At 31.2% G+C, this 24910-nt stretch overlaps 2 protein-coding genes across 2 annotated transcripts in view; one reads left to right on the plus strand and one right to left on the minus strand.

Annotated features, from left to right (window-relative positions):
- Positions 1 to 2247: 2247 nt before the first annotated feature.
- The window catches only part of LOC128730042 (uncharacterized), a 40528-nt gene continuing 17865 nt past the window's right edge, over positions 2248 to 24910 (minus strand). The window contains exons 5-7 of the mRNA XM_053823118.1: positions 14264 to 14441; positions 11697 to 11833; positions 2248 to 2375 (exon numbers count right to left, since the gene is read on the minus strand). Coding sequence (XP_053679093.1) covers positions 2248 to 2375; positions 11697 to 11833; positions 14264 to 14441 — 443 coding nt within the window. The remainder of the gene's footprint in view (positions 2376 to 11696; positions 11834 to 14263; positions 14442 to 24910) is intronic.
- LOC128730043 (uncharacterized) lies at positions 21415 to 22158 on the plus strand. The gene has a single exon (XM_053823119.1). The coding sequence runs from the start codon at positions 21415 to 21417 to the stop codon at positions 22156 to 22158; it is 744 nt and encodes a 247-aa protein (XP_053679094.1).

Below are 24910 nucleotides of genomic sequence, written 5' to 3' on the forward strand. Positions count from 1 at the left end.
TAGCTCACTCTTGTACAAAAAAAAATCATCTGATGCTAAACATTTTGCATATTTTGTACATCAAAAAAGAAGGGTCGATATAGTTGAGGAGGGAAAGAGCAGATTCGACAACTGGAAAACACACAATATGTAAACGTGATATAGTTGTTTCCTTACCATGTAGAGAACATATTTCGCTGTAATTCTTATTGTTGATTTGTTAAAGCTTTAAATAAATAAAAAAGTAAAAGAAAAACGGTTTGTTAATTTTTCAAAGTGCATTGCACATATACATATTTGTATTTTTATTTGTTTTACGCTTATGTGTTTCTAATTTTTTCATCACTTTATTTCATACGTCTTGCAGACTAGGCGCCGTTAGTATTGTAACTGCTTCACGCTGCCTCGAATTATCTAATTTACCTATCGATATAAGTTTGGATGTACACTATATAGTTTTTTATTTATCTTTGCAGAACTTCCATTGTTGTATATATTACGGTGCTTTTTTCAAAGTTAAATAGTTTATCCGTTAACTGAAAGTCTTACATTTTGTTAGAATACAGATGCCAAATCAGACAGTTTTTAAACCTCTCTGTTATAGCTGCTACTTATAAATTAAACCAACCTAAGAGCGTACTTATTCAGTTCTGTAACGGAACTATGTTTGCTATCTATACAATATATTCTTAACTATTTGTACAATTAGGTATTAAGTTCTTTGCTGACTGCAACACGATATATCATGTTATATATTTCGTTTTATAATGTTCAACAAATTGGAAATGTGTTCAATTTTAAATTTTTAATTCCCACATTTCAAACATCATAACCATTATGTGTAAAATGGTTTTTTTTTGTGATGAGCTTGAGGTGGATAAATTTTGATATAAAAATATTGTTCATACTACGGCCAGTAGAAATGGAATGCATCACGTTGACTTTGAGCATTATGAAGTAGTTGTAAAAGTTTGTCAACGCAATTGTGAATCACGAGTAAATTGTCAAACTGATTTTACTTTAAATCAGATGGATGGCTTCACAGTTGTAAAGCAAGCAAAAAAAATATACACACAACTAAAAGTTTACATAATTTTATTATATATTCTAAGAGAATATATTTGATACGGTAATACCAGTTAAGTAATCATATGGATTTGCATATTCTTTAGACTCATCCGCTGTTGCTTCTGAGAAATATATTTTGAATGGACTCAATTGTTTTGTGTATCACCCAGTCTTGGCTTTTGTTCAAAAGTTCTCGTTTATTATGCTTAGATCAGCCAACCAGTAGTATTGTATTTTTCGATGATCTTTCTATAAAAACTGTTATCAATATACTCGAAGAAGTTTTGCCATTGTTCATCGTTTTTATTAAATCAGCGTTATCGCTACCTTTAGGTTTTGTGTTTCTCGACCAGGCGGCTTGTTGTTCAGCTTCAAATCCAAAGAGATAATTTTGAAGAATCGTCACAGATATTTTTGAAATCTTTGGTGTATGTTAGGAAATTTTTATACTACATGAAGTACAAGTCTGCGATCAAGAGACTTAATTTTTTTTACTTTCGTGTATTTCGTGCATATCCGAAATTTATTGGTCGTATTTTGGCTATGAATTCTTAATATTGTTACCAATCCTATGCGTATGCTGAAAATACGTTAGGATTTCAGTATTGTTAGCTATATTAATTAGCTAATTATTATAGCTATTTGATTAGCTATGTAAAACATTGAAATGGCTTAATCATTATTTAGAACTGCTCAAGAATAGTGGTTTTCAAAGTTCTAGTGGCCTATATGGAATTATTAGTTTATTTTTGATCGTTCATCAAACCAAAGATGTGTTCCTTCTGTTAAACGGAATAGTTTGAAACGTTAAATACTCATCAACAACAGAATTGTGGCTATAAATTCAAGAGAACTTTTATTTGTTAATCAACAAAAAGTTGGATTCCAATTATATTCGTAAGAAAAAATAATTGTTCAAATTCTGAAATTACCAATTATTTTCTGTATCAGCAAAAGAAAGATGTTTTTTTTATTTATAACATAGTTCAGGCTAACAATTCTATTAGTGAAAAGATATATTCTCTGCTTTTTCTAAAAGATAGATTCTATTTCTAGAGATTATACTCACTTATAATTATTGAGTGCTACGCTAAAAGGTATTCTAGTAGTGCATGCCATTTACAATGAAGGGATAAAGAATCTGGGTATTCATAAACAGGAGCTGCTATTTATCGCAGTTTACTACGATATGATTCATTACTATCTTACCATACATAGTTTAAGAAACAAGAACAGAAGGCTCCTAACGACAAACCACAGATCCATAGCTTGCATTATGATGGAGAAGGCACACGATCGCTGATAAATTCCGTACGGATTGGCGGTACCTGCAAATAAAAAAAATAAAAAACGCTTTATATGTTAATGTAAATTGGTGGAAATATTGGTTTATGGTATTCGCTGTGATTGCAGATTTCTTACAGCTTAGTCTGGAAAAGCTGTCGCAAAATGTAAGGTAGTGTTCAATCAATTCTATCAATATTATTTGAAAGAACGTATTTGTATTTTCAGTTCTTACATGTCTTCCACCTGTTTGTAAATATTTTATAATTATTTTTTTTGTTCTAAAAATTAAGTCCCCTTGGTAGTAACCTAGTATGAGTAGAAATCCTTTAATTTGAACTCGAAGAAAATACAGAATTTGATCAATCTTGAATTGGGTTTAGTTCTTGCACCACAAAGCACTTTATACAGACTTTACAAATTATAGTAAAAGTAGTTCCCAAACACAATTTTGTCATCTATATACACAACACACCATAAATTCATACGAGTAATAACACCATATGGTTTCTTGGGTGTTTTTTCCAAGAAAAAATCAGTATTGAGATCTAGAGCGGTCAAATAAAAGTAAAGGTATTATGTATCTAATGTAATTTTTGCCACATTCTTCTATCTCTATTACTACGTTATGTTTCAATTTTCAAGCCCTTTAGTAGGATAACAAGAAAATTATAAAAAAATACTGCACGTATCAACGATCACTTAGATTATGTAAATATCTTCTAAATAAAAACTAATGTATATATATTTATATATATATAGATATATATTTATATATATATATGTGTATATATACATACATATAAATATATATATATATATATATATATATATATATATATATATATATATATATATATATATATATATATATATGTATAAATATAGATATATATATATATATATATATATATATATATATATATATATATATATATATATATATATATATATATATATATATATAAATATATATATATGTATATATATATATATATATATATATATATATATATATATATATATATATATATATATATATATATATATATATGTATATATATATTTATATATTTATATGTATATATATATATATATATATATATATATATATATATATATATATATATATATATATATATATATATATATATATAGATATATAAAAATATGTATATATATATATATATATATATATATATATATATATATATATATATATATATATATATATATATATATATATATATATACATAACGCTACGTACGCGCTTGAATGTGGCTTCGACTAAACCGATTTGCACCAAAGTTGGCATGATGTATTGTCTCGGATTTACGGCTTTGATGTTTGATTTTTCAGAACCCTCCGAATGGTAGACTCCGATACAACCCCAATTTTTGAATATTTACTTACAAATATAAATGATGTCCGATTTGGCTGAAATTTGGTGCATGAACGTTTCATTACTAAAACCTAAGACTAGCGAAATTTCAGCTCTTTCAACGGAGAACAAAGGGGAGATCTCATACAACCCCCCTATAAAGTGAATATTATTTGTTTAAAAATATAGATGACGCTCGATTTGACTGAAATTAGGCATACATGTTTCTTTTTACATTTGGCAAAAGCAATCAAAGCTTCAACTACCCCGGCGAAGTAAAAAGGGGGCTCCCGTACAATGCAATATAATACTTACTAAAAAATACAAAGAACCACCGATTTGACTGGCCGAAATACAGAAATCTGGCCGAAATACAGAACACATGCTTCTTTTTATATTTTGCAAAACAATTCAAAGCTTCTACCACCCTGGTAAAGAAAAAAGGGGGGCTTCCATACAACCTTTCCGTCGAAAAAGTCTATAATATTCGCTTAAACATACGAATGGCGAGCGGTAATACGAACATAATAAACAACAACAATAATTAACATACGAACGAATTTTTCGGTAATACGGCAAAAATGCTTTTTTTTAACTTTCTGGAGCAAACACTAAAGCTTCAGTTACCCCGATGAAATAGGGTATCTTTTGTACCATTCTTATGCTCTATTATGAAACAATATGTATGCCTTTTAATGGCTTTACAAAATTCAGATGATGACGTCGATTCTTTTTGTAACGAAGCCAAACCCTCCTTCCCCCTGCAAAATACAAAAGTTCAAAATACAAATGGCATCTGATTTGTCCTAAATATTGCGTATGCATTTCTTAAAACTATCTATAGAATATGTGATGAAGTATAAGTTTCTCGGTTTTGGAGCTGAAGGGGGAAATTGTATATCTTTTCATCATAAAATATTCATCTAGGAGTACGTATGTCATCGAAATCATCTCAAATTTTATCACCGAATACAAAGTGTTTCAAAATTTCAGTCCTACAAACGAGGACCAAATGTATGTCCCTCCCCTTCCACCAAACAGAAAAATTATTGAAAAATACATATGGCTTTCTATTTGACTGAAACTTGGTACAAATGTTTCTTACTATTCATAACGCAACGAAGATTTATACACGCCGGTGGGAAACAAAGAGGAGTTTCCAACGAGCCACCTGTCTGTATTACCAAAAAAATAATTCGTCATAACAATAAAGATCGATTCGGCTGAATATAGGTGAAAATGATTCTTCTTACTGAAAATTTTGTAGTAGTGGAGTTTCTGTTAATTAGGCGAAGAGAAACAAGAGCTCCCATACAAGCTTCTCCTATTAGAGTGTTGGAAGACATGAGCACACCAATCATGTCTGATTTAAAGGAAATGACACAAAAAAGTCCTAAAAAAGTCCATACTTACTGCAGGGAAGCAAATGGGTGGGAAGGCATTAAATACTTTTTTTGCAAAATAGAAAACAATGCTCCAAACAACATATGTTGTCTTATTTTACTAAAGCTTGGCGTATTCGCTTAAACACAGTCCATGCAAGATGTAGCAAAGTATGAGCTTTCTCAATACGGAAATGGGGCATAAAGAAGCCCTTACAATCCTCACTTCCTGAAAAGTTAAAAAAATGCTCAGCAATACAAATATTTTTATTCATTTAAACGAAAGACTTTTACATCACTAAGGGGAAAGGAATGGTCGTTGCCAGAATAAAAGAAATTCACAAAAATGCTTAGCCGTCAATAAGCAGTTCAGTTTCCCGTAATTCTTCACCCATTGGTTTAGACACTAAATTGCACTAAGAAATTCAACTCATCCTCTCTCAATGTATGTCAAAATGTAAATGTGCAAAATATTCTACGAATATCTAGATATGAATAACGCAATGCGCCTTTCCAGTAAGATTCCGTTTTTAATTGTGTTGAGTTGCGTTGGACATATGGTTGAAGTAAACAAAATTTAATATAGCTTACAGAAGGTAATGATTACGAATACGGAGTGCCGTTTTGAAAAGGAACTGCAATACCGGTGAATAATAAAGGAAAAAAGGACAATTATTTCCAGGCAGCATAAATGATGAATTAAACGTAAGAGAAAAAAACTAGAAAGATTTAGAATGTCATGCTACTAAGGATGGAATAACGTGTTTCTTTTCCATATTGCTACGTAGAGGGATTGATATGACGGATCCAAGAAAAAATATAAAGGATCCAATGGATGTTTCGAAGGGGAGGATGTGCAAACCTCATGCTTAAACAAAAGCTAGTACCTATTCCATGACGCGAAAGAGGGCAAAGATTAGACAGAAACATTTTGGCAAGAACGGGTTTATCATACGAAACGAAAAATATGTAGAGAAATGGCAGTTGTGGAACAATAGGAGTAGAAAAGATTTGATATAACATTCTTTCATGAATTGCTAAAATGACTGAAAAGGTAGATTTGTTGAAGCCAGAGTTCAGGATAGTTTGAAAAAGCATAGTAAAGCTATTTGTACAACGTGTGCCAAAAGCATCAGGGAAAGATGAATTAAACAAAATAGTAAACCTTCAAAGACGAAGCTAGGAATTGAAGGAAAAGAACAAATACAAAAAGTGAAAAGAAAGACGAATAGACATATACAAGAATGAATCTCAAAAACATTCGGAAAAGGATCCACAATATTCCCTTAAACAATGTTGACTAATCTAATTAATAAGCTAATCAATAATAAATAGTAGCAAACAGGAAATTCTGCGCTACGCCTATTTCAGTGGTTCACAAATATCCGATATAATTAAAATGATTCAGAAGATTGATGAGATAAAAAATGATGAGCTAGGGAAAGCGGGTTTATTTATTGGTTTAGTTTATTTTAGCATAGAACCTGGATATTTGAGATATCGCATAATATATTCATATGAATAAATAAAGCTGCCCACCGGTTTCATATATATAAATATATATATATATATATATATATATATATATATATATATATATATATATATATATATATATATATATATATATATATATATATATATATATATATATATATATAAATGTATTTATGTTTATATATATATATATATATATATATATATATATATATATATATATATATATATATATATATATATATATATATATATATATATATATATATATATATATAAAGTGTGTGTGTGTGTGTGAAATTTGATGCATTTATATTTCATCACCAAAAACAAAGACTGACGAAATTTCAGCTTCCTCAATTTGAAACAGAAGAGGACTTCTACACAACCACCTCAAAAAAGTGAACATTTTTCGTTTAAAATTATTGATGAAGTCCGATTTGGTTGAAATTTGGCACACATGCTTGTTTTTACATTTTGCTAAAGTTTTCAAAGCTTCAATCTTCCCGTTGAAGAAAAAGGGAGCGCTTATACAGTTACCCGCCTAACAAATGTATAATATTTGCCCAAAAATATGAAGGACCACAAGTTTGGTTAAAATTTGGCATTCATGCTTCTTTATTATTTTTATAAAATAATTTAAAGCCTCAGCTACTATGGTGGGAGACAAATGTGCAACTCCATACAACCCGCCATCAAAAACACTCTTCAATATTTGCTTACGAATATAATGGATGACAGATTTGGTCGAAATTTAGCACATATGCCTCTTTTTACTTTTTACACAATAATTCAGAGTTTCTTTCACTCCGGTTAAGAAAAATAGGGGGGTCCTTTACATCCTCCCGTTTATAATATTAAAAAATAAAAATGACCACTTATTTGGCATCGAAATTTGGCAAATATGCTAATTTTTACTTTATGCAGTAGAAACCGAAGCTTCAGTTCAAAACATTGAGTACTGGAGTTCTGCTACCTTTGCAAAGCGTAAAAAAGAGCTCACACGCAATCGTTTCTTATCCGAATATTGAAAAATATGTTCAGGCATAGCAAGCACATCTGATTCAAATTAAATGATGCATCAAAGTCCATAAAAAGTCTATACTTACTCTATAAAAATAATGGTAAAGAATATGTAATGACGGTTTAAAGAAAGCAGCAATGCACAGGTAAAATGGAGGAAAAGCGAAAATTGTTGACAGGCAGCATAAGTGAAGAAATAAGAGTAAGGAAAGATAAATATCAAGAAAATAAGAGAGAAAAAAGAAAGAGAGAGAGAGAAAGAGAGAGAGAGAGAGAGAGAGAGAGAGAGAGAGGGAGAGTGCAAGAGAAAAAGACGAAAAGAATAATTAACGAAGCAAAAGGGGAACGAATAGCTAAATGAGATTGCACTAAGGGGCAGCCCAGAACAAACCGCGGTCATAATTATTTTTTTCCAAAACTAAGCAACAATTTACAACAAAACAGGTTTAACAGTGCTTTTATAACAAAACTAAGCATTTTTCGATGTTTTGGACATCCAGAGAGCACCACTGTGCACAGTTTTTCCTTGTTTCAGGTGCATTTTGTATAGGTGATTGTGTTATTGACAACGATTTTTGCTTGGAACTTGAATCCTAAACATATTGAACGCTATAATCGTCTCAAAAATACAAAAAAATTAAAACAATGTAATAAAAAAAAATATTTGCATGAGGTCATTTATATGTCATGTGATATTCTCTCTTTTTTGGCATTTTAATTGTATTTTTGTACTTAATATACAAATTCTTAATAAAGTGAAGGTGTGCGTAGGTAATAATATTATGTACTTTGTTAATGCATTGTATCTAACTAAAGTTTAAGTATTAGATAAATGCACATTCACCTTACCATCGCAATTGTCGTTGAACGCAAAAATAAAACCAACATTGGTTAAAATGTTAGTTTATAAGGAAAAAATAATCAATCAAAAGATACTGATAGCTTCACTCTTAGAAGCTAGATTTCAAAAGATTATACAATAACATATTCTCAATTTATGTTTGCTAGAGGAAAAATCATTGCTTTTCTGTAGCGTTCACCTTGCCAATGTTTCTGCTTCCTTCTTATGCAAAATAGTTTAATACTAGTCTATAGTCTTTTTCTTGTAGTTCGATTTATCCTTCTTGTGCTTAGTGATATCTAGTGTCTGTATCAAGTATAACCAATGGATTATGCAAAACTAAACTTAACTAAATGAATATGTATAATTTTATGTTTAATCATCAATATAACACATTTGCATTTAGTTACACGTTATTTATATTAAACGTTAGAAAATGTTATTTTAAAAATTCAAAGGATAATCATACTTATCGATCAAGTTAATATTCTTTTTAAGTCGAAATTTCTGAACCTTACTCTGAAAATCATTGCATAACAATGGAGTAAATGTAAATGTCAACATTGCAAAATATTCAATATTAAGGTTAAAAATACTTTTTATGAATTAACTAATTTACATTTCAGGCATTTATGCTTATAAAATAGTTCAGTGCTACGTTAGTACACCGCTTTTTGTTCAAAAGTAGACTAATTCATGTTTCTAATGATATATAATTTACCTATTTTAAGCCACAAAATACTACTAGAACAGTCAGTTGAATTGTAGGTACAGACTAGCTGAAATTTGAGCTTTGAAGACTTTGTAGCTTTGTATCTTCGAAGATATAAATGCTAGAAGTCTACAATTTCGGAATTTTCTTGGCTAACTATTTGACTTTCAATCGGCAATATCAGATTTAGCATAAGCGAATAAAAAAACTTATGACCGCCCTTGCCCCTACGTGGATTGGGATATCGGAAAATTATGAGGATGTACAGAGGTGTAGGATGAGATGTAAGTTTTGTCAAATCTAAAGTCAAAGTTACTTATCCTAGAGATGGAACAATGTGTTTCTATTCGTTATCGCTATGTAGAGGGATAGATATGATGGATCCAAGACAAATTTTAAAGGATTCAAAGAGTGTTTCCAAAGGGTGTATGTGGAACATACACGAATCAATAACGCAAATGAGGCCAAAAATTAGTAGAAAGCTTGTCCGGAACGGGTTTATCATACGACATGAAGGAGGATACGTAGAGAAATGGTCGTGGTGAAACAGCAACAGATGAGAAGATTTTGTATAATTCCTTTCGTTGATATAATATTCTTGTTATCAGTTATATAAAGGTATTTCAATTTGTATAACTTGTTTTGCACACTTGTTTGCAACAGAACAAGATGGATTGAACGAAATGGAAAACCTACAAATATGAAGTTATGAATTGAGGAAATATAATGAAAACAGAAAGAAATAAAAGAAAGGCGAATAGTGATCAAAATTTGAATTGAAAAAGCATTCGCAGAAATACCCCTCAATATTCCTTTAAACAATGTCGACCCGAATGATATCGGATAAATGTGCTAGTTTGAATGAAATAAAAATATGATAACATTCAAAAGCAGTACTAATTCACGTTGTAAAAAATCTTAAAAATAATTATTTTCCATAAAATTTATTTATACTCAAAAATTAATGTAGATGAAAACAATGGAATTGTTTATTTTTATATTCTTGAGTTGGTATTAACAATGGCAAAAAAAAATTATTATTCTTTATTAAACGCATACGTAACAAAAATAATTTCACTGGCAATTATACATCTACAGCAAATATATATATTTCTTAGCCACACGTGGTTAATATACCGCTTATCTATTTAGCAGAAGAGTAATACAAATCAAATAATTTTTGTCTAAACAAATGATAACGATTCATGGAATGAGTGAACAATGTTTTAAATTGCTAGGAGCGTATAAAAGAGCTGCCTTTTTGATAATCCCCTTCTTAATCGGCTCTCCTTCAAGCCGTGCATCATAAATTTGGAAGCTTTTAAAAACGCGGTGCCGGGTAATTCCTATGTAAAATGGATTGCCACATTCTCCGCCGTGAAGTAAGAGTAAGCTTTCTGTTTGGCTACATGATGTTCGAACAGTGAAAACTCAACTAGCAGTTCGTTGGGGAGTCGTGTTTTAGAGGCTTAAGCTATGACTACAGCCAAGTTTTTGTGCTTTTTTATTCTACTTGGGAAAAAATCCCAATGGAAATCATATCAAAGCAAAGATTAACAGTTACGCGAGGGTTTGCATCCGTTAGGATTTCCGGAAATTTTCAGTCTTGATATGAAAAAGGGTCGGGAGAGCTACCTAGGTTGCAAACCCGTGGTTTATAGAATAACTGGTGCACCTTTGCTGACACTTGGAACATTTCATATGACAGGAAGTGCGTGATTTGGCGAATAAATTAATTCATGTCATAAAAGAAATGAAAAGAATCTCGATACAACGATATCAAACGAGCATATACCTTAAAGGTGATCTTAGCTCATGTTCAGGTTGAGGCTTAACGTAAAATATTATTGATAGCGTTAAGGAAAGTTATAAATAAAGTATTCTGAAATTTGGTTATGTACACGTATTGAACTAAAATACACAAAAATTTCAGAGAACTACTACAGGAAACAAGAAAGGGAATTATATAGACTTTTCTAGTATATATGATGATTAAATTGAAAGTGTATAGCAGTGAGATGTGCCCATGAAAAATCATTATAATACGATAGTCAAACCTCTCTCGCAATTGGTTTGTGTTGAAGCTCAATAGCGTTTATCGATTTAGACTGTAGTCAATTATATATATATATATATATATATATATATATATATATATATATATATATATATATATATATATATATATATATATATATATATATATATATATATATATATATATATATATATATATATATATATATATGAGTGTGTGTGTGTGTGTAATACATATTTGAAAATTCATAATTGAATTCAATTTTAGTGCAATTCAATTTTGAGAAGTCAGCATCATGCGCCGACCTATTACCAAGACCAAGACCAAGACCTATTATCAAGACCTATTACCTAACCGCTTCTAATATAACAGTGTTGAACACTTATTGTTTCAAAAAACGATATTCAACCCAACCATGAAATCTCTTTAGCTGTATTTACGCATTAGACACCGTCAAGAACGAATGTGTGTAATATAAGCGAGTACTTACCATTGAGCACATGCACGGCGATGGAGTAGTGTTGATTTGGTCCAATGGAGCATGTATAACTGCCAGAATCTTGTCGATTTACTTTTGCCACAAAGAGTGTTGAATTGGCTCCTACGTTGGTTAGATTAGTTTTAACACTGCAAAAAAAAATCAAACAGCGTTCTATTATGTCCTTGAAGATTTATTACAGGATTTCGATACTTTTAAGAACTCTATTTTGTTTGTCGATGATTAGTTTGTTAATCAATATTCCGGAACAATTGGTTTTCCACATGCTTCTTTTACCTAACATTGAGTGTATCATGCATTAACAACTGATTTAGAAATTATATTACGCTTACAAAATGTGTAAGTCTTTGTATTTTTCTATTCAGTTTCGATTTCAGTTTTCTAGCATTAAAATTTTTTACAGTTCAATATAAATTTTCCTAAGCTACAATGCACGTTGGGACAAAGACATTCAAGATTATTCTGGGTAATCTATTTGATTTGTCATTCTAACATAAACTAACATACTTAAGAAGTTCCTGAAATTATAAGCAAGTAGCATTTATAACTTTTCAGATGTAAGAGAATCAAAAAAGATGACTGAATGCAACAAATTACTACATACTTTTATTACACATACTTCAGTATAATATGTTACTAATACACTAGCAAGTTGCTTTTATATACCGAAAACTAAATTAATATATACAGATAAAAATTTGTAAACCTTTGGTATGCAAGTTGATGGGGTTTGCTTGGGGTGGGAGGTTGCTGCTTCTTTTCGCAATTAACTTACATCTCAATGAGAACTATTTAAGTTTTACACGTAAATAATCTCTTAGAAATACCGCATAGTCTGCTTTTTTCAACTAAATAAACCTTTTTTCCTACAACCAGAAGATTTTAATTTTTCGATGGTTGTGTATGAGCCCCTCCATGTCATACGAAGTTCAAGAAAGTAAGTAAGAACGTAATTTTTTCTGAGATCCATGAAACCAATCAAATTTTGTTGCATATGTACAAAATTTTGTTTATAAATTATGTATTTATATTTATATTTAAATGAATAAATAAAAAAATGTATAAATATATATATATATATATATATATATATATATATATATATATATATGTATATATATATATATATATATATATATATATATATATATATATATATATATATATATATATATATATATATATATGTATAAATATATATATATATATATATATATATATATATATATATATATATATATATATATATATATATATATATATATATATATATATATATATGTATATATATATGTATATATATATATAAATATATATATATATATATATATATATATATATATATATATATATATATATATATATATATATATATATAAATATATATATATATATATATATATATATATATATATATATATATATATATATATATATATATATATATATAAAATATATTAATATATGTATAAATATATACAATTATATACATGATTGGTTACATCCCCATGATGGTCCTTGATGATGATGACAAACGATGGCTACCAATTAGTACCCAGTATATTGCAACGTTTTATAACTATCTGTTAAAAGACCAAAGAGTTCTTTAAAATGTAAGATGTTTTTGTGTTCTTCACATGCTATCTGTTGTTACAGCTGGATACAGCTGTTTTTTTTTATCAAAGCTCTTGATTTGAATCGAGTCCTTGATTTGAACAGAAAATAAATAGAGAAGAAAGCCAGGAAAGGCCATTGCAACATACAGCAGTAAAATGTGCGGTAAAAATCAGCTTCGGCAAATCTGAGGCATCTTGCTTTATAGGCACAGCAATTTACTTGGTTATCGTTTCATCTATACGTTGGGATAAACATTTAAAAGCTTTTGTTTCATCAATAATTCCATATGGTAATGTATGAGAATTTTTTGCAAAACTCCTACGATTTTAATAAATGGTTCAAATTTGGCTGACTGAACTAAGCCTTATAATGAAATAAGAAAATTATTTAATATCTTCGAGCATAGTACTATTAGAGACATACTATTGGACACATATGTATTTGAGCATTCAATTGATATGGTTCTTCTAAAAAGTGAGACAATTTTGTAAACTGAAGTCATCAGCGTAGCACTACAAAGAACCAGATATAAAAACAATGGATTGCCGAAATTGTTTGTGAATACTTCATTTGGAAGAGATCTATTAACGATATATTTATTTTTGTACTTGATTTTGTACTTTGACTTTAGATTGTTTCATGCGAATAGCCTCTACATGAGAAACATATTTAACCTATTTTGTGCGAATTGGTAAAACTCTACTATAAGATTGGTATTTCACCACTTGTTCGAAGTCCTCAGGTGTTAACAAATGCGTAACACAGGAAACCATAAATTACCCATGCACAGGTGTAAAGGAAGAAGTGTAGCTGAAATCTGATACTCCTATCGTAAACAATCGACATGACTTTTAGAAGAGGGGCGGTTGTATGGTTCAGAGTAAATACAATAAAAAGCTTTGAGATGGATCTCAGCGAAACGAAGGGATGGTGATACTTACCTGATACCACCACGTGTTGTATCGTGGTTGAGGATGTTGTCGTTGTGTATCCAATAAACGACTGACCGTAACATCGAAATGTGTCGGATTTTGCACATCAGCTTTATCGTTGAGCCAACTTCGTAGTACTTATCGTATAGTGGTCCTCCTTCATCATCCACGATGGCTACTTCTGGTGCTGTGTATGTCGGTGGTGAAAAGCGTGTAAAAATAATAGCAAAAACGAGGAATGAAAGGATGTTGTAAATATATTGTCCTGCTGTTGTTTCTTGGGTTAAAATGTCTACGCGAGAGTTGATGGCAAGTGCTACTCGAGACATGTACGTGTTTAGATGATGAGTGGTATAGTACGTCATTCGAATGGTAGAAGTAATAGGCGTGTTAATGAACCTTTTTCTTACATCTGCTTATTGCTATACATTGAGATTGCTTAGCCACAAAAATTTCTGTACACATGTACCACACTAGAGGTGTGAAATCAATTTTATTCTTAGACTTAGACTTATAGAATAAGACGATAATTATGCCTACAGCTTTCTGACAGAAAAATACCGTGTTGCATAGCCGATTCTAGAAACATCCTTTTTGAAGTAATTGAAAGCTAAATTATTAAAACATAATTGTAGCAGTAAAATATAATTATCCAATATTAATTTTTTTCCATTATCAAAAGCCCCACCAAAATAGCCCAGGCGTGTGAAGAAAAAAAACTAGTTTATTGGTCCATTTTATGAGATAAGAATTTGAATACGTGGCCTAGTACAATTAATCATATTATTTGATAGAAACTTGTCTCTAAACTTAAACTTAGATACAAATACCAGATAATTGTTGAAACATGATAAATTTATATTGAATCAGAAATGGCTTGTATATAATAATGTGTTTTGTATACAGCATTATACATAAATCTTGTATACGTTCGAAAAGCCTATAAGCACATGGCCAACTGTATATGTCACATGCTTGCGTTTGTACATGTACTATACTTGCGTTTGTTTTAAAGATGCACGTTCCGCCAGCTGCAATTGTTTTTAAAGCGTTGCAAGTTACTGGAAAAGAGGGTAGAGTTGCCGTCCATGTTTCCAACAAGAAATTTTGTTGCAAAACTAAGCGCTACTCGTGGTAAAACTTTGTCTAATGGAGCAACGAACAAACAATAACTGTAAGTTTGCATTTAGTTCCGCGACTAATGCAGCTACATCGGAAGTTGTTTTCAAGTGACAAACTGTGTGTTTTATAACGTGTCGTTAACGTAAACGGTTGCTTCAGCTGAATGACGATCCATTTTGTGATGCCAAGTAATTCGTATTTGAGCGTCGTGGGAGATTAATATGTAAATTTAATAACTTCGTATTATATGGCACTTTGACCCTCGTCGGTTTGATGAAGAACTAACAAGTGGACCCGAATAAAACCATCTGTGGTATGTCTGATTATTTATGGACGGTGGAAAAACAAATCCTACCAAATTCAATGCAATGCTTTTTGCACGTAATGCGTCGAAAAGAAATTGATATGCGAATAAAATTAAGCTTATTAAAGAAATTACAATAAACATGCATGCCTGTATGAAATTGCGTTATTGAGCACTGCGATCGAGACCATCATACAAGTTTTGCTACCGAGTATTACACAAGTGAGTGAATGAAAGCTGTTGCCATGAGAAATTCCATATCATGCCTTGGAAAAACGCCAAAATGAGTCAATTAATTCTCAATATAATTAATGTATATATATATATATATATATATATATATATATATATATATATATATATATATATATATATATATATATATATATATATATATATATATATATATATATATATATATATATATATATATATATATATATATATATATATATATATATATATATATATATATATATATATATATTTATATATATATCAATATATAAATATATAAATAATATATATATATATATATATATATATATATATATATATATATATATATATATATATATATATATATATATATATATATATATATATATATATATATATATACATATATATCAAAACATCTCAACTTTGGGAAGCTCGATAGCCGAAGCGTTGGCGTGCGGCACAAGCACACGATAGTATCGGAATCGAATCTCGTCGGAGTCCCTCGTACGGCAGGACTGAGTAATCAAAAAGTCATGAAAGCCTTGGCTCAATTGTGAGCGGGCCAGTAAAGAAGAAGAAGATATCAACTCTTCAACAACAATTGATAATATAAATGAGAATAAGATAAGAATAAAGACTAGTAGAGTCGAGAAAAGTGGATTAGATAGAGAGAAGCTAAAATACATTTTTTGCTGCAATATTTATAAATTTCAGTGGGAAAGGATAATAACAGTATAATTTAAGATACTAAATGTGTTACCTCAAACAAGCAAGCTCATGAGCAGTATGAATAGTGAGATTAGTATTAGAATTGCTATTTGTGAGAGTTTCCGAATTATGGTATATCTTACGATTAAGGAAAGTATTGGAATGGAAAAAGCAAAATCCATGTCATCAATTTACATCCGCTGGGGGTAGATTGAATTCGCTTGCCAACATGGTTCGATCAAGCCCACTAGAGGTAATGGGAACAGCCAGAATCTGCGCATTGTGGCTATGTAGCCCGTATGCAACGTCTACCACAATTTATTTTCATGCCGACTGTATGGATCGATATTTGCTTATGTAAACATCGAAAGCTTATGTACATAATCTTCCTATGAGCTGCCATACTCATCTAGAGCGTTAAGCGAATGTGATAATTCTCCGTCGAATAAATGTATTCCTTAGAATTGTTCTTCTTTACTGGCGCAACAACCGTTGTCGGTCTGGACTGTCTTGCTAGGTTTTCTTGACTTTAGGTTGCAGAACCGTTGTCTTAATCCCTCATTATTTGTTTACCGATTTGTTTGAACTTTGCAGGCAACACGTAGAATTAGAATAAAAAAGTTAAAAGTACTCATACAAATGGATGTCCATGAAAAAAGGATGCACAAACGAAATGGCTTTTTTCTTAACAGCAACAGCTAATGTTAAAAAAATCTCAAAACGTAGATATTTCATTTGCATGGAAATAACTTTTACAATTTTGAATTAAATTCACTCAATGGAAATGGACAATGTGTTTAATTTCATTTTTTACATCATTTCTATTTCTTTCTGAGTTTTTGCTGATATATTGTTTTAGTTATTTCAAATGTAATAAAGTGTCTTAAATACAATAAAAAAGCACGCATGTAAGTATTGTATTTTTAGTTTTTAAGCAAAAATGCTATTGCAAGGAAAATGTCGTTGAGTTATTTTGCCTTGATTTGTTGTTTTACTGGCTACCGTATTTTTGCTCTCCGCTTTGTGTATCTTTTTCTGGGTCGTTAGCAGGCGACAGAGTGGTGGCTGATAGCATCCTTCCGATTTCTTCTCTCAACTTTTCGGGGTCATTTTAACGAGACAATGGAACCACCATCACCATCACCATCATTGGGTGGGTGTCGGTTGGGCGGAAGAATCCAAAGCGCTGAATTTCTCAAGGCACAAACAACTTGGGCAATCGATGGATGAAAGAAGCTTAGCAGGCCAGCCATTACTTGGATAGGTATCCATCTGGCAGAAATAGTTTGGCATCATTCCATCATGCGGCGAACAACGATTTTGAAGCGAACTGAAGAAAGACGACCGAGAAGCTCGTGAAGAAGAGAAGGGCTTAGATGAGATTTAAAAGTTAAGGTGATGGGATAGAGCTTTCTCGCCATGGCTCTTCCGGGAGGGCAGAGACTTTACGAGCAGTGAATGTGAGTCAGGGAACTAAGCACATTGTCTGTTGAGGGTGGAAGTGTGCACGATGGGACTAAACTGATGATATACAGCAAGCTTTACCAGGTTCAAGAAGAACAACAAGAATTGTTTATATGGTATGTGCCGCAGGGTAGAATTTTGATCGTCTTGATTCCCGGTTAGGGATGTGTTTTTCCTGTTATTCGTTGAATTATTACACGTGTAGCTGTTGGAAATCGTATGCAATCGTATGAAATAATGCTTGTCAATGCAAACAGCACACTCAGAATGGCAAGATAATTGGTTTCTAGTAGAAGACTCAATTTTCATAGTGGGCAGTTGAAAAGTGTATTGTGATGGAATGTGGGAAAGAAACTAAAGAGCACTCAAACATAGTTGCTGAAAGATGTAACAATTAAAGCAATTAAACGAAAATTGAAAAGTTGAAATAAATATAATAATAATAATAAAATATATATAATAATAAATAATATAATAATAAAAAAATTGCTTTTACTTATAGGAAATAATAATACGTGTCATTATTATAAAAGGAAAACAACGTTAAGTTTAAATTTACTTTAAGCTTAATTTAATTTTTTCCTTAGTCAAAAAACGAAGAAAAATACCTTGCAATTCGTTCATAACCTTTATGATCGTGCTTTTGAGCATGGTTGAACAAAATATCATGAACATGAGTATATATATATATATATATATATATATATATATATATATATATATATATATATATATATATATATATATATATATATATATATATATATATATATATATATATATATATAAATATATATATATATATAAATTTAAATATACTCAATATCAACTGATGTAAAATTTTTATCAGCTAAAATAGTGCATTAAAAATGTGTCGCAGAGTTGTCACGTATTGAACGGACTATTTACATACACAGTATATTATATTTCACTCAAGCGCAACTCTGCATTCAGAATACTCTATGATAATATATAAAATATTGGTGTGATATTCGCAAGTGATGTATTTTTACGTTTGCGTTACAATCAAATTGTTACTAGTATCGACAAATATCTGAATGAATTAAATTAACAAATGGTTTGATTGACATACTTCACTGTTGAACATTTTCTTATAACGCAACCAAAATTTGATCAAATCAACTGGGGTTCTATAAACAAATCATTGATTATTTCAAGCATGATTAAGAATAGCTTTTTAAAGCAAAAGAATTTGGTTCTAAATTTTTCAATGCCATTTTTAGTGTCATTTATCCACCGATGATAAAAACAAACCAAGTCAGCTACCTGTACACAACATTGAACTAATTTACTGCATCTTCATCTCTTTGGACGAATGAAGCGGTCCAATTAACCACGGCAATTCATAGTTATCTTAATTTGCTTCATTACTGTCCAAAAACGAACTCCATTTGGTAATGGCTGCGGCCATGAATCTTTCTTGGATGACAGTTATTCTAAATCATGGTCCTCCGTTTTCGGACATTTGGCAACGTAAATCATCACCTTTGAGTTATCTTACGAATGGCACTAGTCGTTGTTGAATACGTGTGATAAAAGGGTAAGCTTTGTTCGTTACTGCTGTCTGGGCCAGGGCTCACGAAAATGACAATTTGAGTAGATGGAAAAAGATAAAGACTTTCCTTTTGGGGCCCTTTTACTGTTATTTACCTGTAGTTACGATTCCGTATGGGTTGACTCGAGAACTTATCCATGCCTAATTGTATAGTTTTATTAACGTTATAAATTCTGTATTATAATTATTGTTTAAATTAACGTAGAAGCTTCTGGTCTGTTTGTTGGTATTGTGGGCCATTGATGAACGCATACAATCATGGCGAATTGTGGCAAATGCGTAAATCATGTAAAATAATTGAATGGTAAACGTAATTGATCCACTCAATGAGGTGTGCTGATCTAAGGGAGGAATAATATACAACGTTCTGATTTAAACTCATCTGATTTATCTGCCAAGCGCTTAGAACGCATGCAGTTGATATTACTCTTCCTATTATTTTCTTCGCACTTGTACTTGTAGAGTCACGTTACTCGAAAGAACTTGTGAAGTACTCTCGAAAATTGGAGTATGTGTTTGATATTGCTGTACATACTTACTTACTTATCATTCACTACAACCGCTTAGCGGTCTTGGCCTGCTCCTGGAAAAGCCGTAGCCTTTCGTGGTCGAGGCACATCGTTTGCCAATCATTAACCTCGGCCTTTTTGGCGGACGCATTTACGCCATCATTTCATCTCAGTATGCGCCTACCACGCCTCATCTGTCCATGTGGACAGTCTAAAAGGACTTACCGGGATGTTTTCGCTACACATACTACTTGTGACATTTTGATAGTTTTATACGGAATTCAAAATATCGATTTTTCAAATTTCCCTTTTAATTCAAACTTTTGTTTTTGAACCGATGAATGACTGTAACTATATTTAATTTATGTAGTTTAAAATAAATATTGAGAACAATAAGACAGTTATGAACCAAAATAATCTATGTTTGCGAAGTTATAATAGACAGAGTGTTGGCCCAAGATGTTCAACCTTAACGAACAATTGGTTTCGTTAAGGAGTTATTTGTTTGACAGTCCAGCGAGTGATGATTTGAGTGAATAGTGAGTTGCCACTCCCGTGAGTGGCACTCAAAAATTGTATAAAAACTAAGAAAATTAAAGGAATGGCCTCTTTGCTATCTTTGCCTTTCGACACCACAAGCAGCGAAATTGTTAATAAAGTGATCCGAAACTTACGCGAACGTTCACAGAGTATAACGATCGTACTATTTACTTTCATTACTTTTTATCAACTTAAATCAGCAAGTGACAAAATTATTACAATATAAAATATCGCTATAAGATTGGCATAGTAATTGGCTTTCGACGGAGCTCGACAGTGAGCGGTTTTGGCGTCACTAGCAGGCTGTGGAAGCTGAGCGGCAGCACAGAATAATAATATAAGTTATCGTGTTTATATGTGCTGAATGTCAATTGGTGCATCTCATGTATAGTGTATTTGCTATTGACAACAATGGGCTAGACTATTAGAGTTAGTAAGTGGTCGATTTATTTTATAGCAGTATTGCAGGTCCAATATGTTTAAAATGATTTAAATTTTTTGTTTGAAATACAAATAATCATTCAGAATATTATTTACTAGCATTCTAAAAATCTTGTTCAAGACGAATGTATCAAGACATCCAAGTAGGCATTTCCCTGTTCTGCTGTTAAAATCGTTGAAGAAGTGTTGGCATTTGGTGCTTTTTGTTAGAGGAAATTGATTAAAATTAAACACAGTTTAATTTCATCAATACTTTCAGTGTTAAAAGTTTTAAATGGCACGTGTATTCCAAACAACTTACAGTGACGACTATAAACATCGCTTGGAAAATCGAAGCCTTGCTTTACTTCGCCAAATAGACGGCGGTCTTCCCGCAAGCTCTTTTTCTCTACCCCTGCCGTGTACGACATCAGCGGTAAAAGAGCACCTAAGAATCAATGATTTTAAATCGAATGTTAAACGTAACAATTTTACTGAATTTGGTTCCAATCGTTTTCTGAAGAATATTGCTGAAAAGCAGCCAGATTTGTATACTGAAATTGAAGAAAATACTCCCTGGGAACAACGAGCTGAAGGTTCGAGGATGAAATCGTCCTATCATATAGAATACGATCATCTACCAGAACAGTTGACTTTGAGGCCAATGAAAAACTTATCAAAAACTGGTAAATGGCTTGATCGGAAGTATTTTCAACGAGAATGTAATTTAAATCCTCCGTGCCATGGGACAACAGGTTCAGAAACAAAGCCATGTACCTGTCAATTATGTGCAAAACAGACGGGAGCAGAGTTGGATCGGCCAGCCAGATTCGGCTGTGTGTATGCGATTTCGAATATTCCTAAAAGCTACATTACGTCGAGTCATTGGCCAGAGCGAGACTGGAAGAGTACAGCAGTATACAAGACGGAGTATCGAGATAAAATTGGGCGACTTGGTCGAATTTTGCAACAAGAGGACATTCATGATCATACGCCCTGTACCTCTCCAAGTAACTGCCATCATAGGTTTTTCTTGTAAATATGCAGGGCAAAAATCTAGAAAATACCATTATTCCAGATAGATCGAACAAAAATTTAACCCAAAATATTGTAGAGTAATCAAAGCTTAAAATAAAAAATTATAAACATAATGAGTTGCTAACATCCACAATTGATTTGTTGAAAGAGTAATATATTATTTGTCCAAAACTATAGAAAATATTCAGAATATTTAAAGTAAAAAAAGGTAAGATCAATCTGTACAATTAAGATTTTTGTAGTAATGAGATAGTGGAGGGTTCATTAGTGGAAAATTAAACATCTATTAAAGCTATTATTTGATTAAAAAAATGATAGTTTATTTGTTTGTTCGAAACAGGCACAGTAAAATGAACAACAATAAATAATAAAAAGCGTGGGTAACAATGTTAAATGAACAATTAGTTTGGTGTCATGGAGTAGATGTGCTAGATAAAAAGGTGGAATCAATTAAAGTTTTGTGGATAAACTAGATTACAAGTTTTGGCAACAGTAGGCAGTTATGAAGCATGAAGCAATATACAGTGTTGAATGGTTATACGATTATAAGAACAAATCAACAGATATTTCTTGAACCAAGGATATGCATCGAATATTTTAGTTAGTCCAATTGTTTATAAACCCAAATATTTTTTTACAATTTCAATTGTCTTGAATTTTAAAATCTAAAATTTCAATTGTTTGGAAATTTTCAAATATACATGGATTCCACAAGGATTCAAAATAAAATATTAGTAATTTTTAATATACTCTAGCAAAATCAGTATGCTTAGAAATGCTCACACAATGCGTAAAGATAAGAAGAAATGAGCAAGAGCGAAAAATCCTTATAACAAACAAGTAAGTTCTTATAATTGTCAAAAGGGAGTCCATCCATTCGACTCGAATGGATAAAGTGCTAGATTGGGTAAGTATGAAAAATCTTCAAATTTCTGCTCGCAAGAGGTTTGTGGATTGTTCTGTGTTATAATTTCAAGGCACAGAGAATTAAGGTGAAATTGTGTTTTACAGCACTTGAAAACGGGTGGACTTCCCAAGTGCTCTTGAAAGAACTTGTGCAAGATTTCATTGGTCACTATGGGCATTATATCTTAACTACAACTGGTTCCGTGCACAGTTTACAGTACGACGGTTGTTGTTTAAACAGATTTTACTCATTTTTGACATGTTTTTAAGTACAAGTATGGATAAGAGTAGCTGAGAGACAGTAAACATGAAATTATTCTAAAATAACAAAAGGAGAAGTAATTGTTACAACTATAGTGTACTTTTGAATAAATAATGTATTCTATAGATACATATTATTCATAAATAAATATTTGTTTAAAGTGTGTTTATATTATTTCATATTATTTTTTATCGTCGCTTGTGCTTTAAAACTGTAGGAAGATCAGTATATAAGAGTAAACTATGAATCAACTGTAAAATGGAATTCAAAATATTTGCTAGTCAAAATATTGTTGACAGCGTTTGTAGAATATATGACGTGTAATATCAACAAAACTATAAAAAATAATCTATATTCTATTTTCTAGAATAAAGGCCAACACATTTGTTATGAAAATAAAAAACTTGTAGTTCTTCTGACACAGCCAAGCTGTTATCATGTATATATATTTGTGTGAATATATTTGGCAAATGGAAGGTAGTTTGTAGTTGAAAAACGTGAATAATAATCACAAACAAATTATCGTGGTAAAAATATAGAATTATTTACACATGAAAGGATCAGTTAAGTAAACTAAGCAACAGAAAACTAATGATATTCGCAGTAAGAAGTAATTCATAACAGTAGTTTTTGTAATTTTGCTTGAAGTTGTAGGGTCGGCATGAAGTCGCGTGATGCCGCCCTTTGGTGTCATTTCAATGTTTTCGTCTACGTAGTTGTCTATGTTTGTGGGGCATCGGCTGCCTTTCGTAGACATTGAGGGTGTAGTTGGGACGGAAAATTTATAACACCATCCCAATCATAGGAAATGAATGGCATCGCGTGGTTATATTTTGTGTAAGTTTATGTTCCTTGACGAAAGGAGGTAGCTTCCGCTGACAACGTTTTGCTAACATAGTGCGGCTTATGGATATGCATGCAGTGTTCCATGGACTGTACTGTTTCAAGACAGTCTAAATGGATATTTGATGGAATAGTGGTTTCATTTGTATAGATGAAATGCATGCGTAAGGTAGTGTTAAGTTGTTTCATATTCGACACATCGACAAATTGTAGTAAAGTCTTTAGTCTGTTTGCATAAACGCATCCTAACTGACGATATGTCAACTTGTCTATAAATACGAAAAAAAAACTAATTGTGTGTAGGGGATTTACCATCGTGATTTATTATTCGGTACTGACCTTTATTCAAAAAATAAGAATTTCATTGCGTCATGCGACGAAAAAAGACTTATATTATAGTATCGCATTTAAAAATTAATTGGTTTCGTACATTAATATCACTGGTACTGTCATCAATATTTTGTAATATTCGAACACGTTCATGTTATTACATTGTATAAAATGTTTTGTAATTCTACTCGTACTAAGATAAGCCATGCAATTCTTTAATTTGTTTAACATCCTGCGTGCTAAGCGTTGTTTTAGGAAATTCCACAGCATATCACGATTCAAGCGTTTCTTGCACATACGTCATAGCCACGGTTACACCGGCTCTAATTCTTCATGTTCTACGTTTGGGATATATTTTTCTTCTGAAATCTTCTTCTTCTCTGATGAATCTTATTCTTTTTTACTGGCCCGT

Source organism: Anopheles nili, unplaced genomic scaffold (genome assembly GCF_943737925.1).
Source record: "Anopheles nili unplaced genomic scaffold, idAnoNiliSN_F5_01 scaffold_130, whole genome shotgun sequence".
NCBI lineage: Eukaryota > Metazoa > Arthropoda > Insecta > Diptera > Culicidae > Anopheles > Anopheles nili.